The sequence below is a fragment of the Myotis daubentonii genome, chromosome 3 (genome assembly GCF_963259705.1).
Source record: "Myotis daubentonii chromosome 3, mMyoDau2.1, whole genome shotgun sequence".
Classification (NCBI taxonomy): Eukaryota; Metazoa; Chordata; class Mammalia; order Chiroptera; family Vespertilionidae; genus Myotis; species Myotis daubentonii.
In genome coordinates, this window is record NC_081842.1 from 33,119,285 (window position 1) to 33,138,903 (window position 19,619).

Genomic DNA, 19,619 nt, shown 5'->3' on the forward strand with positions numbered 1-19,619 from the left:
GGACCAGTGACTAGCCCTTAGATTCCTACGATGTTTTTAGTTGCCATTTTCAATACCGTGTGTGCAGTCGTCACATACCTTTCAATGCATCGTGTTGAATTGGAAAACAGTTTAATTCAAAGATTCAGTGGGGCCATATATTTTTGGGGTGTGGAAAACAGTTGCAATTCAAAGATTAATTAGGGCCAGGTATTTTGTGTGTGTGTGGTTTTTCAGCCTTTCCCCTCCAACTCACCAGATTATTTCCTCCTCCTGTTTTTTGTTTCGTTTTGTTTTGTTTTTTGTTTTCCTTCTTCCATATTAGATAATCTGTTTAGTTCCTCTCCTCTTTTCAAAAAAGTCAACTTTCTTCCCCAAACCCTTCTTTCTCCTTATTATCTGCTCTTCATTTTGTTCTACAAACACATTGCCTAACAGACCTGACCTTTCATATCTGTGGCCAGGAAATTTTAAATCAAATATTCTGCCATCTTTTTACTCGTCTGAAAGTGAAGGTGATCAGTTGGTAAGTATGAGGCTGAAGGTGTCTTATTGGACCTCGGACTATGTATATTTGTTCACAGGGGGGATATTTTATAGGTGAAATCAGGGGGCAAAGAAGTCATAAAACACTCAAAGGCAGGGATGGAAATAAAGAGATGAAAAGGACAGACAACAATCAGGATTTTTCATGCTCACAGTTTATTCTGAGTGGGATGACTTGAGAAGGCAGGGTATACATGGAATGTTTTGCCTTGAAGGGCTTTATGAGTTACTCATGTTTGTATATTGTATATGTCTGTTTATGGCTATGCTCCCATCTAACCATTGATAGTACTATATATGAAATTACAGTTTGATATCCTTTTGTTGTTTTTATTGAACACGTTGATAATTTTGCCTTCTCCCCTTTTTACCTATCCTAATATGTCCTACTCTCGGCCATTCCTGATTAGCAAACTGAGGGCTGGTGGTTATCTGGATAAGGCAGCTTTAGACTTTAACCATTCTGTTGAAAAGCTTGCTATTTTTTAGTTCAAGAAAAACAGTAGTGAATCGACTAGGACAGTGGTTGGCAAACTGGAGCTCGCGAGCCACATGTGGCTCTTTGGCCCCTTGAGTGTGGCCACGAAGTTTCAATTGCACTGTACGTGCGCGCCCGCACGTGGTATTTTGTGGAAGAGCCACACTCAAGGGGCCTCAGTTTGCCGATCACTGGCTAGGAGATCTTCCTGGTAACCTGTTTCCCAAGTATACACCCTCCATTTTCATTTGTCTCAGGCCCCCTTTGTAAATGGAGGGTTAATACTTGAAAGTAAAATTGTAGCCTGCTTATTATTAAAATCGTTTCTTGGGCCAGGACTAGAAAGCATCTATGCCATAAGGCTGTTTGCTGCCCTTAAACAGTAACCTTGTCAGCTTATTTTTATAGCTGAGAAAATAGCTGGCCAGGGTGACCCAACCTTCCTGCAGTTACTCAGAGGTGTTTAAGTACTGCCTTTGATCAGACTGCAAATGGCAGAGTCTAACCTATTTGAGGTTGTTTACTGTCCGTTCCCAGCCTGCTTTTGGGGGGGGGGGGTTGTGTGTGGGGGGGTTTTTTTTTTGCATACAAACAAAAGTGTAAGGGCAACAGGCTATGTCAGCATGGCTGGTCTACAGGAACTCTTATATACCTTCCTAGCCTCTGTGTGGTTTAAGTAAGGCAGACTAGAACTATAAATTAAACTAGTCATCTCAAAGCCCATTATTAGGTCCCAGCCACTGGACAATTTAGAGAATTTTTATTAGCAATCACACTTTTGTAAAATTAAGTTATTTCAGAAGATTGCTGGCCTTTGGTTGAAAGAAACTTTCAACCTGACATTGGGTGATTGTGAGTGAGTGAGGAGCCTACCAGGTTGGAAAGAAAATGGCATCAAATATATAAACTGTGATTTATTTTATGGAACCTTTGGTTTATTTTTTTCATTTCCATAGTAACTCTTGGTTTTCTTTAGTATCTCTATTCCATGTATCCCAGACATTTCTCTTTTGCCTTTGGATTTGAGCCACATGAGTTAAAGAACTAAGCTAGTAAATTGTGTTGGGGGGTGTTGTCAATAAAATGCCTTTAGGATGTTGTCAAAGACTTTCCTTTAGAGCACCACTCTTATAGGGGCCTGCCCTTTGTTTTGAGCCAACCCTGAGAGCAGTTAAAAGGGATCCTCTGTGGTTCGCTTTGTAAAGCCTCATTAGAGCAATGGGTAATTGAACTCCTCTCAACATATTGAGTGCTTAAAGCTATACATTATTATTATTATTATTATTATTATTATTATTATTATTATTTGTATTTCAGCTTTCAGGTGGGTGATGTTTCTAATGTTCTTTCATTTGTAACAGATGAATAACGTGAAACAGATCTTGTGAGGAATATAATCATATTGCTGTGTGGTTAATGATTTCAGTACTATTTTTCAAACTTGCCCTTCTAGAGCACGATATTGAAATTGTAAAGTGGAGCACAAATAATATAGGAAGTGCACATTTTCCTCAGAGTTCTTCATGCAGCTGTTATGAAAATATCTACTTGCTGTCTTGTCTTGCTTGCTGTTCTATCCCTCCTGGGAGAAGGCCTTGTGGTCAGCCAAATGGGGTGGGAGTGGGGTCTGGGGAGGAAGAGTGGACAAGGTTTTATTCATACCTGTTTACTTCCATAACCCTTCCTGAGAGCAAAGAAAGCTGGTGAGAGAATGAAGACAACCCCTTCTGAATACTCAGGGCCATAGTGAACAATTCTGCTCCATTCCTGCTCTCCCTGACATAGGCTTAAATATATATGTATACTAGTGGCCCAGTGCACAAAATTTGTGCACATTAAAAGGGATTTAATTAGAGGAAATATTTTAATATTGCTATTTGCCCTTTCTCTATAATAGAAATGTCAGAGATGAAGGAAAATTAGTAAAATGTATATGAAAATCTCCCTCCTGTCAGAGTCTGGGGCATGCCGCGGAACCCAGGGCCAAGTCCCCGCACCCCTGTGCATGCCAAGAAATCACTTGATGCCCAGACCCGGCCAGCCCCACCCACACTGGGCTAGACCCAGACCCTGCCGGCCGCATACCTGTCAAGCCCTGCCCTCCCCACAGCATCACGTCAGCGCTGGGCAGGGACTCACGCAGGCTGCATCATGTCTCAGACTGGGGCACATGCAGGCAGTGTCACACGCAGGCGGTGTCACATCCCAGGCCATGGGCGCATGCAGGCAGCGCCATGTCAGCGCTGGGCAGGGATCCACGCAGGCAGCATCACGTTAGTGCTGGGCAGGCCTTCACGCACCTTCGATGGGGGCTGCCCCAGGGCCAGGCCGCGCAGTGGGCCTGCGTGCGCCTCCGCTGGGGGTGGCCTCTGGGCCAGGCCATGCAGAGGCCCTTCTGGTGATAACAGTCCCCGCCCACTCACTCCTGCTGTGTATGCCACCTGCTGAGTGGTTGTGATGTGACAGTGTCCCAGATAATTTGCATATTCCTCTATTATTAGTATAGGTATACTAATATACTAGAGCAGGGGTGGGCAAACTTTTTGACTCGAGGGCCACAATGGGTTCTTAAACTGGACTGGAGGGCCGGAACAAAAGCATGGATGGAGTGCTTGTGTGAACTAATATAAATTCAAAGTAAACATCATTACATAAAAGGGTACGGTCTTTTTTTTTTTTAGTTTTATTCATTTCAAACGGGCAGGATCCAGCCCACGGGCCGTAGTTTGCCCATGGCTGTACTAGAGGCTCGATGCACGAAATTCGTGCAAGAGTAGGCCTTCCCCCAGCTGCCGGCACCGACTTCCCTCTGGCACCCGGGACCTGGACTTCCCTCGCAGCCCTGACTTCATCTAGAACAGCCATGGGCAAACTACAGCCCGCGGGCCGGATCCAGGCCGTTTGAAATGAATAAAACTAAAAAAAAAAAAAGACTGTATCCTTTTATGTAATGATGTTTACTTTGAATTTATATTAGTTCACACAAACACTCCATCCATGCTTTTGTTCCGGCCCTCCGTTCCAGTTTAAGAACCCATTGTGGCCCTCGAGTCAAAAAGTTTGCCCACCCCTGATCTAGAAGGTCGCCTGGAAGGACGTCTGGTCTAATTAGCATATTATGCTATATATATGTGTGTGTGTGTATATATATATATATATATCTTTATAGTTGAAAGTATTACATATGTCTCTTTTCCCCCCATTGCCCTCTCCAGTCCCCCCCTTTTTAATATATTTTTATTGATTTCAGGGAAGAAGGGATAGGGATAGAGAGCTAGAAACATCAATAATGTGAGAGGATCATTGATCAGCTGCCTCCTGTGCACCCCCTACTGAGGATCCAGCTCACAACCCAGGCATGTGGCCTGACTGTAATTAAACCTAGACCTCCTGGTTCATAGGTCGACATTCAACCACTGCGCCAAGCCAGCCAGGCCCTGCCATAGGCTTTTAATGAATAATCTTTAGATTTGATTCTTTATCCTGCAAAATTAAAAATTTTTAATATATTTCTTTGAAAACATCAGTTTGTGTTTTATCTCGGGACATTTAAAATAATTCTGTTCTAATAAGTTTTTACCCTCAACAAAACTATCTGGAGGGTTCCCCTGAAGTTATGCTCACCTATTTCGACTCAGTTTTTCTGGTAACTCTCTCTTGAATTTATTAGCTGGAATGCCAACTGTTTCTCAAATTGGTTTTCATTCTGTATGAGAAAGTGTGAGGGGCTTCTGATGCCCTTGATGGGCACAAGAGAAACCATGCTGTGAAAGCTTTAATTTTAAAGGCTTTGAAATGAAGTGCTTAATGCTTTTGGTGCCTTTATTTTAATTTTGCTGCTAATATTTGCAGGGACTGACTTTGTAAAATATCAGAAGCCATTTCTCAGTATTAGTGAGTTATATTAAGTTATATTTGTATCATTCCTCAGAGCTTTGAAGTTTATAAGGACCTGGTTTAAGTATAAATAAGCAGATCCATGGATTAGCTCCTTTAAGACCTGACATTAAAAATTAAAAAAAAAAGACAGACTAAGTCTTAGTATTCATTTAAATGAGTTTAACTGGTAGGGTGATTCTGAGTGTTTTTCATAGTTAGGTTCTGAATGTGGATAGGGTGACATAGGTTAACTTTAAGAGTAGGGAGACCTTGGGAGGCCCAGCTGCAGTACCTGGCGGGGTATATGAATCCACTCTTCATTTGCTTTCATTTTTGTCCCCCACCCCCACCCCCAGACTTCTTGAATCATTTCTCATAGGCCTTCTACCTAATTCTTTAATCATTTCTTTCAGTAAATGCCCATGCTGCTTGAGATGTCTGTGTTATGTGCCTGGCTCCACGCTGAGATGCACAGTGTGTCACAGAAACCTCAGGCCAAAACCAGGACCCAAAACTGAGTCGTTCCCTCGCCCCCAACGCACTTCTGTGCACCTGTGCATTACTCATTCTGCATGCCATTCTCTCCATAATTAAGAACAAAATTTCTTGTTCTCTTCAATGTCATTGTGTCCTTGGCCCCTGCCCAGGGTCTGGCAACTAGATCGGGTTCAGCAAAGCCACAACCAAGAGTTCTAATCTCAGGAGTTGGAAGCTATATTACTGGCCTCTGTCATAGTGCCTAATATCTTTAACAATCTTAGAGCTTGTATCCCTGAAGCCCTGAGTTTAAATCAAGCTCTTTTTAAAACTATGCTAGGCCACCGTACCTGTTGGGACTGAATTCAACAAATTCCATTGCCATTCATTTTCAGTCACTTTAGAGTTTTAAGTATACTCCTCTACCCACCCCATGGATAATTTTTTATTATCCAGCTTCAGAACTCTTGGCCTCTAATAAAACAATGCTGCTAATTTATGTAGTAGTTTGTTAGTAACATATCTATTGTAAAATCATCTATGTGGCTTTAAACTCCTTACAGCATCTTACACAATAGTGTTTATTGAATTGAATTCAATAAAATATTAGCTAATATAAATAAAACACTCTGTAATTACACAGTAGTTAAGTGGATTTCATTAACATTTAAGCCTTAAACCCACTCAATAAAGTAGATTGGGTAATCTCAATTTTATTGAAATTGAGGAAAATCACGATTCGTGAAATTTAGTTTTATGTGAAAATTAAACCCTTCTTTTTCTGCTCTTGTTGCCCTTATAACAGCTAAGTAGCAAAACAAGTTCAAACAAATATTTGGAAAGAAAATGCTTACATTTCAACTTGGCAAAACAGATTTATTAACTAATGCAGCTTCTTCCTTCTTGTGTTTTGAAATAGTTAAGTTATAAAATGGTGGTGAGCCATTGCTTAGAAATGGTACCCGTGACCCAGTTTTGGTTGTTGATAATGGTATATCTTAGATCTCAGTAGGAATGTTTGGTCATTGGGCAATTGGTTGTTCTGGCCACTTGCTACTTTTAAAGACAATGGCTGACCCAGACTAGAAATTCTTGTAAGAAAGCCAGAGTCAAAGATGAAGAAGATTCGACTTTCAGAAAACAAGGGCTGATGCTTTGATTCAGAGCTGTCTCAGGACAGTTAGGTACACCCAGTTTTCTAAGGTTTCCTAGAAGTTAGAGAAGACCGACAAGTAATTTGGGGAGAGGTACAGAGCTAGGATTAGGGGAAAGGAAGTAGATAACTCTGAGAAAGCAGCCTGCCTTTCCTCTTTTTAAAATTGATTTTTATTTTTTAATAATCATAAGTCATATTTTAAATGCTTTACAGTTTTTTTAAAGGACTATTATTTCCAAGTTACACGAAGGGAACGTATTTTTAGAAGAAAATATGTGAACAACCAAACAACGAACTTGCTCATTTGAGAAACTCTGCAATTCTTCATTTGTCTCTGTGGTAAATGCTTACTCTCTATTAACCTCTTTGTTCATACAGCATTTTCCTTCTTGTAGTACAGTGTTAAGGTTATTTTTTTTAAAATACCATTATTTGACAAGGCAGTGTGCTGGGCACTTTATATGTATCTCCCAGTCTCCAGAACAACTCTTGGAAGCAGCTCTTTTTGTAGGTCAGAAAAGTATTGATCTGTCAGAGAGATTTTAAGTAATTTGCCCAAGGTCATGCTAGAAAACCACATTCAAACCCAGGCTCAGGAGCTCCAGGGCTGCTGCTGTTCTCAATGCTCTTCTGCTCTCCAGCCTGTTTCTCTCTGTCAGGATGCCTTTGGGAAGAAGTAATAGTTACAGGTGGGCAAGACCATATATCTGAGCCAGCGAAATGTATTATCTAATACCCGGCTCTGTGTGAAAACTGCATCTTCAGAGAAAATGACTTTGCAGCAGCATTTTAAGAAACAACACATCTTACTCCAGGTAAAAAGTAAAATGAGAAACTTTGAGCTAGAAACCAGAAGAACTGACTACTAGACTCTGTTGTTCCATCACCTGCCTGCTGGTCAGTTTGCTTCTGGGCCTCAGTTTCTTTATTTGTAAAGCAGTGAGGCTACTGCTAAATCTTTAGGACCTTTTAACTGCTCATTTCTGCAATTACTGATGGGTTCACAAGATGATAATCTTTTAAAATCTTGCTAAATTTAGATAGTGCCTGCAGTGCCTGCTTATATCTATTTGTTTTCCATGTCTGTATCTCCATAATTAGACTACCAGTCCTTTGAGGATAGAGAATGCATCTTACTGGTCTTTGCATAACACTGTGTCTAAAAATAGCATCATCTCAAATATGAATGTATATGGAATGAAGATGTACTCTGGGAGATTTATACTCATTTTCTTTTTGGTAGTTTACTAGTAACCCCAGTTTTATTATCTTCCATTTCTTTGGTTATGTGTTCATCATCTTTTTAAAAAATATTTTTATTGATATACAATGCACACAACATTCTAAAACATTTTCATCACCCCAACAGGAAACCCTGCACCCTTTAGGCACTTGCTCCCCAAATCCCTCTTACCCCTCAGCCCTTGGAAACGACATGAGTTCTGTCTCTATTGATTTATTTATTCTGGACATTTCAAATAACTGGAATCACAAAATATGTGACCTTTTGTGTCTGGCTTCTTTTACTTGGCATAATGTTTTCAAGTTTTATCCACATAGTAGCATATATCAGTACTTTCTTTTTATGGCCAAGCAATAGGCCATTGTTTGTATTATATCACATTTTATGTATCTATTCATCCCTAATGGGCATTTTGGCTGTTTCTACCTTTTGGCTATTGTGAACATAACTGCTGTGAACATGTGTGTGCATATGTGTGTTTGAGTTCCAGTATTTGATTCTCATGGGTGTGTATACCTAGGAGTGGTATTGATGGGTCATGTGGTAAATTTATGTTCAACTTTTTGAAAAAGTGCCAAATTATTTTCCATAGCAGCTGTGCCATTTCTACCAGCAATTGTACAAGTTCCAATTTTTCCACATCTTCATCAACAGTTTTTATTTTTCTGAAAATAGCCACAATAGGCAAGTGTGAAGTGGTACCTCATTGTGGTTTTGATTTGCATTTCCCTAATGATTAGTGATGTTGAGCATCTTTTTATGTGCTGTTGGCTATTTATATATCTTCTTTTGTGAAATATCTATTCAAGCCCTTGCCTATTTTTAAATTGGGCTGTTGTTGTTGTTTTGTGTGTGTGTGTGTGTGTGTGTGTGTGTTTGCTGATTTGTGAGAATACTTTATATATTTGAGGTACAGGTCTCTTATCAGATATAAGATTTGTAAATTTTTTTTTCACAATCTGTAGCTTGTCTATTAGCTTTGTTAATAATGTCCTTTGATGCACAAAAGTTTTTAACTTTTATGAAGTTCAGTTTATTATTATTTTTTTTTTTTATGATTTGCAGATTGACTTTTCTGTTTCTGCAAAATGGCCATTGGGATTTTGATAGAAATTACATTGACTATATTGCTTTGAGTAAGTAGTATTGCCAGCTTAGCAATATTAAGTCTCTCATTCATTCCATGTCTTCATTTGGTTATTTCCATTTATTTAGGTCTTTTATTTTCTTTTTTTATCCACTCGCAAGGATATGTTTATTGATTTTAGAGAGGGAGTGGGGAGAGAGAGAGACAGACGGACATGGATGTGAGAGAGAAACATCCATTGGTTGCCTCCCATATTTGCCCCCCCTCCCCCAACGCTCTCTGCCTCTCACTCTCTCAAAAGAAAAATGAATTTAAAAAAACTTTAAAAATGACAACAACCAATACAACAATAGCTGTTTGGTGTGAATAATAAAAATTATACCTATGTTTTTTGTCAGATTGGCAAAAAATATATTTTTTGGTGTGCTGTAGAATTTTAGTAATTAGTTTATATGTGCCATGAGATGAAAAAGTTTGAAAATCACTTACCTAAGGAATTATCAGAAATGTGGCTCCTGGACAGCAGCAGCTATATCACCTGAGAACTTATTAGAAACAGAGGCCCGGTGCATGAAAATTCATGCGCTGGATGGGGGAGTCCCTCAGCCTGGCCTGCCCCCTCTCACAGTCTAGGAGCCCTCAGCGGTGGGAGGCGACCCGGCGATCAGGGGAAGGCAACACCCCCATCACACCTCTGCTGCTGCCACTGCCAGCAGCACAAGCCTCAGCTGGTCCTCGTTACTTGAGCCTGGGGCCTACCCTGAGCAGCTCAGCAGCCGCCATCCGAGGCTTGCCTGCGCCTCGGGCTGGCCCTGGGGCGTCTGGGCAACCACCATCCAAGGCTTGCCTGAGCCTGTCAGTGGGGGGTGCAGGAGGCCCGGGGCTGACGGGACCCCAGCGGCAGGCATGCAGTGCAGCCGGCCCCACCCTCACTGTGGGCACCGCCATCTTGTGACAGCATGACAGTCAATTTGCATATTGCCACTTTATAATATAGGATGCTAACTTTGGGGGTTCATCCCAGGCCCTCTGATCCTGGAACTATGGGAAGGGGAACACAGCAATCTGGATTTTAAGAAACCCTCTGGGTAAAGCTGATGCTCAGTAAAGTTTAAGAACCACTGTACTAGAGTTTAAGATTCTTTGAGGTTAGGACCTGTACTTTATTACTTTGTATTTCTTTTACTTCTCTTGTGGGATTAGTTAGTGTTAAATAATTTTTTAAAAAAGTCAATGTTCCCCAAAGTGCCTACGTCATCTCTTGGCTTAGCTGTGTGTCTTGAGTCACCATAATTAGAGATTGATTATTAGACAGTCACAGAATTGATCAGAAGACCTTTTATATTCAGATTTAGACCCATGGCAAACAGCACAAGTGCACTTTTATTCAGATCTTTAGTCCTGATAATTACTTTCACCATAATTATTTACTTACCCACTCGCTGTGGCCTTATCCTTATGACTATTGCCAGCAAGAATTTCTCTTCTTTGGCTATTTAGACAGACTTGAGGGTCACTTTTATAGGGTTTATTGGATTTTATCACATCATTATTTTGCTTTTGCTTTATTTTTCCCATTAGTGTGATCTCAGTTCATTTACAGTCTTTGTGAACATGGTATTTAAATTAATAGGATAAGAATGTGATCTTTTTCAACTGAAGGACTTGTATGCATGCATATAAGCATAACCAATGGACATAAGACACTGGGAGGTAGGGGAGACCAGGGGATTGTCAAGGGTGGGGAAAAAAAAGGACACATATGTAATACCCTTTGTAATACTTTAAGCAATAAAACAATAAAATAAAAAAAAATTAAAAAAAGAAAGAAAAAAAAGAATGTGATCTTTTGCTACCAAGGGCTGTTGTTGAAAATGACCATTGAACACACAAGTATCAGTTTATAGACAGGTACAGTAATACATTTCTCTTTATTCACTGCTTGTTCACTTATTGGTGAATACTTAGCTTATAAAAACACCAATTAAACATTTCTGAAATTGTGGTATAATTATTTATAGCTATTTCTAAGGCTGGTTTAGGTGATAATTTATACCCTGGATTCTCAATTATCACCACTTTCAGATTTCTAAACTTCATTTGTACATTCACCATGAGTTAATCCAGTTACCTCTGGTCCCAGAGTCGGTGAATATTTTGAATATAGCATCAGAGCAAGAGCTTTATAAATGTGTGAGCTCTGGGGGATCCCTGGCAGCAGGGAAGAAGGACAGAAGGGAGCAGAGTGGCCTCACAGTCTTGACAGGGTCTTGGGGACTTTTCATGTGCATGTGTGGTCCTAAAAATACCATTTGCTGGACTTACCTTCAGTCTCTTTGATGTGAGAATTAAGTCATAAGATCATTGCATGAATTACTGTTGATTGAATGATTATGGTATAAGTAAATTAAATACCAATTCATTAAAAATTCTATCAGACTTTTAAGATGTTATACCATGCCTATTGCAGTTTAATTTTTAATTACGATAAACCAATCATAGTGCTTGTTTGTGTCTCACATCTTGTTGAGTGCAAAAAGAATTCTTAACTGTTGAAGTCACAGCCTAAAACCTGAAATTGATCAACATTCCCAAGGCATTTTTTTTTTTTATGGAGTTACTTGGCTCTTAGCAAACACTTTAGTTTCAGTTCTAGAAACTGCATGAGATATTTTTCATCTGTCTTTGGAAGAGTTCATGTGGTCTCTAGCTGAACGTCTGAATTAGCTTCTCAAAAAAAATCTCACTGACAGTATTTTGGAAGTGTATGTTTGCTTACTTTCATTTTCAGATTATTTAATGTATGTGTACATATTTCTGTATAGACCTGCCTGTATATAACGAGAGTGTTTAATCAAAGGGGATTCCAGATACCTTAAGAGATTTAAATATTATTTTTAAAAAGTTTAATAGTTCAGTGATTTCCCAGTGTAGTCAGAGGAAGTTGATTTGTTTGAAAATACTGTGTGATAATACTCCCCCAAGTTATTCCTTATCCCAAATACTAGTATAGCCAGTGTTGGTGGGGTTGAATAAGGAGAGAACCATTTTCACCATATCCTAAGGGCTATATGCTTTTAAGTCCTCTTTGTCATGAGGGTATTGATTAAAAAAGTCAAAAGGAACCTAATATTCCTAAAAGTTTAGGGAGAGAAGTTTGTGTTTTAATTAGGCAGGTAAGGGTTATAATAATGTCAGGAGGTTCTCAGACACAGGTTTGCACAGAGGCAGTAACTCATTGATTGATGAGAAACAAGTGTTTAGAGAGACAATAACTTTTCACATACCAGACATTCATTCATTCATTCATTCATTCATTCATTCATTCATTGCTAGTTTTTAATCTCCAGAATGCTTGTGAATGCAATGGTTTATTTTATTTCAGAAAAAAGAGGAACCTTGGGGTTCCAAAGGCACAGTTGAGTTTCGGAAGTCATTACTGTATGCTTTGCAGTGCTTTTTGTAAGGGTTTGATGACAGTGACAAGAGGAAGGGGATGGGCAAGCATGTTAAAGTCATTTGGCTACTTTTGAAATCAAGACTGGGAAGAAAACATTTTCTGGCTGTAAATCACTCACTTGTCCTACATTCTTTAAAGTAATTTACACAAATGACTTTAACAGTTTTAGGGGTCATGTCTTGGGTTAAGAGACTGTGCCTGGTATACATTTTGGTGATTTAAAAACAATACTGAGGTGGTAGCATTTCTGTTCACATATGTGCTGTGAAGTATTTGATATTTGTTTGATGTACAAGGTTAGCCTCTTAAGGCAATATTGTATAAAGTGTAGTTGCTGATTTTACGTGTTTATAAGGACATTTAAAGTAAATCAGTACTTATAATGTTAACAAAAAAGTAAACTGAAAAACAAAAACTTATAAATAAAAATTTTAAAAACCTAAAAATTGCTAACATTTTGATGAGTGATTTTTGTGCTATGTACTACTAAGCATTTTTGCATACATTATTGAATTTAATCTTTAAACCCAATGTATCAGGTAGGAGTTGTTCTCATTTATACCTGTTGAGCAGTGAGGCTCCAAAAGTGAATTGTTCAAGGTCACATAACCAGTGTGACTAGTGAGCTGGGAATGAAACCAGGCAGAGACCCTTGGATTTCATAGATACTGCTCAGGCTAAGGCTGAAATAGTTGTCTGTGGTTCTTAAGTGAGGCAATCCAAATAAAAGTATTTAGTACATACCGAAATGTCTTGATGACTATGGCAAAAATGCTAAAACTAATGAGAAAGATAGATTTGGAAAGTACCTTCAGTGATTAGTATATGTAATAATTGAAATCATACTTTAAGATAGAATAGGCTCATTCAATTATGACATTGTCTTTTGCTTTAAATAATCATCAATTCGTTAGCCTGAGAGAGTCCACTGTGGTTTTGTATGTGTTTAGAGATTATCAGATAGTTCAGTGCTTTGGTGTATTGTCCATGAAGTTGCAGTGTGAACTCTGGTCAGATGATATGGATATCAGCGTCTTTTCTGCTCTACTCTGTTTTTATCCCTCTACTTGTAGACCTGTGGATGGGTACCCCAACATCCCTGTCCCTCTATATCCCCAACTGGTCCTCTCCTATGAAGTAGTTAGAACATTGAGTTATACTGTGCGGTGAGGGGTGCATTATGCTTACATGTAAATGCAGCATTGGGTGGCAGGATCTATTTTCTTTTGCCAAGAAAAGTGTTGTATTTTTCTTGGTTTTTGTTACAGTTCAATAATTTTCATTGCCGGCAGCACAACACTCTTTGGGAGAGAGAAAATAAACAACACAGGGCACTTGGAGCCAGGAAGTCGCATCTCAGACTAGAAACATGTGGGAGGGAGGTGGGGGAGGGAAGGTAAACATATGATGATAGAAGATGATTTGGGTGGTGGGCACACAATGCAGTGTATAGATTATGTATCATGGAAATGTACACCTGAAACCTATATAATTATATTAACCAATGTCACCAAAATAAATTTAATTTTTAAAACCCCACAGTGTGGATTGACATTTGAGCAGTGTGTGTTAAATAGGGGAGCCAACTACCAACCTAAAAACCAGTGGTGGTGTTCCTGCACATCTAGGGAAACCATGTAATCACGGGATCTTGGGTAGGGTGTCAGAAGTTGATTTTTGATGTTATGACAAATATTATGGTTTCTTTGTAATTAAATATTAACTCAAACTGTATTTTAGGTGAGTCTTACCTTGCTGATCATTGTTTGTATTAGACCAGTAATTAACTTTTGATGAATTTGAAACTAACCTGTTGTTATTTGAATGTTTTACTTTGAAACAACCCCAAGTAAACTTGTCATGCGTATTTCTAATAGTACCTAGTTTTAAAATGTGATCTTTTTTCCCTCTGCCTTAGAACATAAGAGGCATACCAAATTCAGTTAGCTTGAAGTGTTTTTGGTTTCTTCTCTTTGAAAATTAATGTCAAATGAAAATTAATGTTACAATAACTTACTGAAAATAATAATTTGAAATGAAAATTATGAACCTGCATTCATTGGGGCTTTTTAAACCAGAGGAGATAAACCATTTAAAATTAATTTGTTTAATGTAAATCAATTTTGTATTTTGAATGTTATTAATACATTCTTTTAAAGACAAATAAAAAGAAACTTTTTGCCCCACTTTGTTAGGCTACTCTTAACTAAGCATCCTTGAGGATTTGGGAATCATTAAATATTTATAAAGATGCTCATAGTTTTGCTCTCCCCCCCCCCCTTGACTTATATAACTGGAGAATTTCTTTTCATCCATAATTTCATGTCTAAGGCACAGTGTAACAATTATTGAAGAGAAAATAGTCCAAGTGATTCTCTTTAGTTTTGATAATATTTTTAAAATATCAATGATTATTTTGAGTACTGTATGTTTTTCAACTGTTAATATCTTGCTCTTGCTTCTTTTAGGACCTGCTGAAGTTCCAATGATGTCACCCAATGGATCCATTCCTCCTATCCATGTGCCTCCAGGTTATATCTCACAGGTAACCAGTTGATGGACTTCTCCACTCACTATGGGCACTGTCATTGTGCCAAGAGAAAACATGTGGAGGCTTGAAATCGTATTCCAAGATTAATTTAGTTCAGATGATGCCAGAGTTGTTGTTTTTGTGGTACCAGGCAGCCCTTCCCAAGTCTCGCTGCTTAACAGGCCAGAGTTAGAGGGAGGAAAACACAGCTGGGCGGCTAGGCTGCCCTTGGCCAAGATGGGTGTCACGCTTGACCAATGATTGTGATTTCTTCATAGAGTCTACTGAATTAGAGACTAATCAGTAAAAATATCAAAGGAGACATTGTTAGTATAAGTAGGGCCTGTCCTCTCTTCTAGGAGTCTCATTTCTACACAATGCAGTACATCTTGGGTTTGGTGCATTACTGAGTATGATATGAGAACTTGGCTGTTTGTACTTACATATCTCTAAAATTTTGTGTTTTCTTTTAAATAAAATAGCCACTAGCAATTTAAAAAGTAAAAGGTATATTAAAAGATTAACAAATTGTTAAAGGAAAAAGTTATACTCCTGTACCAGGATAAGGTTTTAAATGTTGTGTGTGCTTGGAATGTGGATATCTGTATATACTTTAACTGTGGTCCTAGGCTCAGCACAATATGAATGTCTTCCTTTGTCCCTGCACATCTTCCTTTCCAAATTCCTAACCAGAAAATTCCTGTTTTCCTCCTTTGCCTTTTTTGTTCTTTTTTTCCCCTTCTTGTAAGAACATCCTATACTCATTGGGAAAAAAAATCAGAAAAGAATAAAAATATTTGTAATTTTACTACCCACAGAAGAGAATAATCATTGTGTTAGCATTTTTTGGATTATATCCCTCCAAATTTTTTTCTTTCTATTCCTCCTCTGTTTTTATAGTCGTTTAAAAAAATCTGTCATTTTAAGTTTTTAATGATTTGCTAGGATAAAAAAAAATGGCAGCTACAATAGAAAAATTGCTGATGTGCAGGCAGGAATCAAAGCAATTTTATCCTTCTCTGATTTAAAACTTACCCATTTCTTTACCATCTAAGTCATAGTGCAGCCACTATAGTATCATTTTTTCCATCCTTACTTTCACGTGAGCCAATTTGGCATCTTTGTTTTGTTTTGTTTTGTTTTGTTTTGAGTCACCAGAATGTTGGCTAGTCCTTCCCCTGTTTTAAATAAATGGCTTGTTTTACACAAGTCTTTGTAAATAAGTCACTGGAGGGAGAAAAGGGTGCAGAGCAGTCCCTTCCAGCAGGACATGTGATGATGGATCACATCCACGTTGCCAGTCAATTAACAGAAAAGAACAAGGAATGCAGGATGCCATTATGGCTCCTCATTTATTTTGAGGAAGTGTTTCATTCCATTGAACATAGTACAGTTCTCACCATTGAGATGGCAGAAAAACACCTCCTTTTATGTTAAAGGTCCATTTATGGAATGCCACTTAAAAGTTAAACATTCTGGTAGAGAAAAGCCACAGTGTACTTTTTCTTGCCAGTGGTGTTACTGTCATTTACATATAAGGAAGCTGAGGCTCAGACTGGAACCAGAATTGCAACCCACACATTTCTGATTTTACCAACCTCTTTCCCACTCTGATGTGATCTTGAAGTCAGCCACAGAGCCTGTCTTGATGGATGTATTTGCTTTCTATTACATTACTTTCTGACAATGTGAGTGTGGGTGTGTGGAGTGTGTCTACTCATGAATCTTTCTCCAGGACTAACACCAGCTTCTCACGTATGAGATTGTCCATTATTATAAGAAAACTAAAGGCCCAGTGCACAAAATTCATGCATGGGGTTGTGGGGGTCCCTCATCCTGGCCTGCACCCTCTCCTATCCTGGACCCCTGCCGGGGATGTCCTAAACTGTCAGTCAGACATCCCTCTTGGAATCTGGGACCACTGGCTCCTAACCGCTCACCTGCCTGCCTGCCTGATCGCCCCTAACCACTCTGCCCCCTACCTGATCTCCCCTAACTTCTGTCCCCTGCCGGCCTGATCACCCGTAACTGCTCTCCCCTGCCAGCCTGATTGCCCTACCTATATCTGCCTCAGCCCCCACCACTGTGGCTTTGTCTGGAAGGACATCCAGAAGGATGTCCAGAAGACATCTGGTCTAATTAGCATGTTACCCTTTTATTAGTATAGACTAGAGGCCCAGTGCACGCAATTCATGCACTGGTAGGATCTCTAGTGGCTGCCGGCTGCTGGCCGGGTACTCTCTCCCTTCCCCGGCCATCTGCCCCCACTGCTGCTGCTGCTGGTCACTGCCTGTGGGGCCTGATCACCCCACCTATTGCCCTGCCACCTCCTGGCTCCCAGGTGCTAAAGGAGCAGGGCGGAGGCCCCACCGCCCGCTGCAGCTGCTGGTCACCCTGCGATTGGATCGGTGGGGCATTGGGCCCCTGCCCAGCTCCCTCAGCACCTGGGAGCCCAGCGGCGGCAGGGCAAGCAGATCAGCAGGGTGATTGGCCCCCACACGGTGACCAGTGGCATGCACCTGCTCCACCATCCCACCCCGGTCCTGCTCTCGTCGGGTCCTGCAGCATCTTCACTGCCACCCACTGCCAGTGCTGTGTGGCCAACGCCTGCCATGTTCTGTGCTGTCCTCTGGTGGTCAGCGCACATCATAGCAAACGGTCGAACTCCCAGTAGAGGGGACAATTTGCATATTAGGATTTTATTATACTAGAGGCCTAGTGCACAAAATTTGTTCACAGGTAGGGTCCCTAGCTGCTGCCAGCTGGGGCCTTTCTTTGCACCTGCCTTGGCCTGATGCCGCCTGCTCACCTGCTCCACCATCCTGCCATGGTCTCACTCTCGTCAGGGCCCATTGGGGCTGGCAGCGCTGCGTTGCCAATGCCTGCCATGTTCCGCACCACCCCCTAGTGGTCAGCGCATGTCTAACTCCCTGTCAGTCGAACTCCCGCTCTTGGGGACAATTTGCATATTAGCCTTTTATTATATAGGATAGGATTGATGAGGGAGGCAAGTGAATGATTAAAAATCTTACATTAGTAACATTGACTCTGAACTGTGAGTCAATGGAAAAAATCGATGCATTACATAATTAAGTAGCTGAAACAACTCTCAAGATAAATTCATAAATTTGATCAAATAAATTTGACAAAAGATAAATGCCAGTAATGTGCAGAGATTATCATATAGTAAGAAAAACACCAGGAGTTGAGGAGACAGACAGCTGTGGTCTGCTCTGAGGTGCAGTTAACATAATAATCTTTGTTTTCTTAGGCTGAGAAGGGCTGAACCATGGACCTTAAAGATAGTGTGGACTTAGGTAGGAGAGTAGTGGAATCTTGTCATTTCAACTCAGCAGCCTCTGATATAGTAGGTTTTTGTGTACTGTAGTGTAAATGTGTTTTGTGCTTTTCGGTGGGATGCTGGGGAAGGTTTGAGGAAAAAAAATAACGTGATCTTTCCAGCTTAAGAGAAAATATAGGATACTTTTTCTTTTAACTATGAGAAAGTGGATTTAAGTAAGAAGGCAGTTAGTCCTGTCACACTCATCACCTTTTCCATCATGTATAAACATTTGTGAGTGTGATTAGGGTTAACTATGGGAGAAAACAGGGTGAATACTGTAGTTGGGAAGAACATGGACATTAACTGAAGAGGCCTGCCTTCAAATTCCACCAAAATTACTTCCCATGTAACTGTTACAAATTCTTTCACCACATACGTGAATACCTACCTGATCCGGTAGAGGTAAGAATTAAGCGAAAATGTAGTCCACACCTCACATAACAGTGGGCATTCAATAAGTGGTAGCTATTAAAATGAAGACGACTGTTAGAACAATTTCAATGAAACTGGCAGTTTGCCTTTCTAAATACATATGAGATCACACATTATGAAGCAATTTTTTCCTTTCATTGTATACTGGCCATGGTTCTTCTCAATTTTTAACCTCATTATTAACACTCTGAATAATTTATACATAAAAATTTCTTAAGCAGATGCCTTGAGTTTTATTTTCCATCCTTCCATAGTAATTTATGAAACATTTTTCAAATGTTACAGGAAAAACTTCATGTAGACCCAAAGATTAAGAAAGCATATGAAAAGAAAAAGTGAAATATCTAAGTTAATGTGCTATCATTTGGGAAACCTCTCTCTTTTTAAAAAAATCCAGATTAATTGATGTTAACTAAAAACTGAATAGTAGTTGAAATAAGTATTTTTGTTGTCATAGCAGAGTATGTAACTTAACCTCATTCCTTTGTTTTGGGGATTAGCAAATGGGTAAACACCTGTTGCAATTATATATATTCAATTTCCCTTGACCAGGGAGAGACATGAATATTTTAAAATGTATTTAAATTTTGGTATGGTTGGTTATTCTCCAATGAGGATTTTTTAAAGACCTGGCCCAATGGGGAAGGAGCCTTACATATTAGCCTCAGCTACTTCCCTGTAGTCATTACAACTATGGTTAAACTGATGCTGTGTTTCTTCTTTAATGTTGAGCAGAAGGGAGCATGGGGGATTACCCTGTGCCCTGACAGACTGAGAGTCAGATCCATTTGGCATCAAACAATAAAGAGAATTAGAATCTCTTGCTCATCCTTTGGAGGAATTGATTTTTCTATAGGAAGTTGGGAAAGTGTTCCTGAATGAACAGAGTGTATGCATGGAGGTTGGGAGCTGTGGAAAGAGCAGCGGATTTATGTGTCTATTCTGTTCTAGTTTTCATTGTCATCAGATTTTCAGGTACTTTAGTTTTCATTAGATGGCTTATTTTACC

General features: G+C 39.6%; 1 protein-coding gene across 8 annotated transcripts in view; it reads left to right on the top strand.

Annotated features, from left to right (window-relative positions):
• The window catches only part of FNDC3B (fibronectin type III domain containing 3B), a 340,205-nt gene that overhangs the window by 168,897 nt on the left and 151,689 nt on the right, over positions 1–19,619 (top strand). For all 8 annotated transcript variants that reach the window (XM_059687039.1, XM_059687047.1, XM_059687040.1 and 5 more), the window contains one exon: positions 14,774–14,850. In XM_059687039.1, the coding sequence (XP_059543022.1) occupies positions 14,774–14,850 (77 nt within the window). The remainder of the gene's footprint in view (positions 1–14,773; positions 14,851–19,619) is intronic.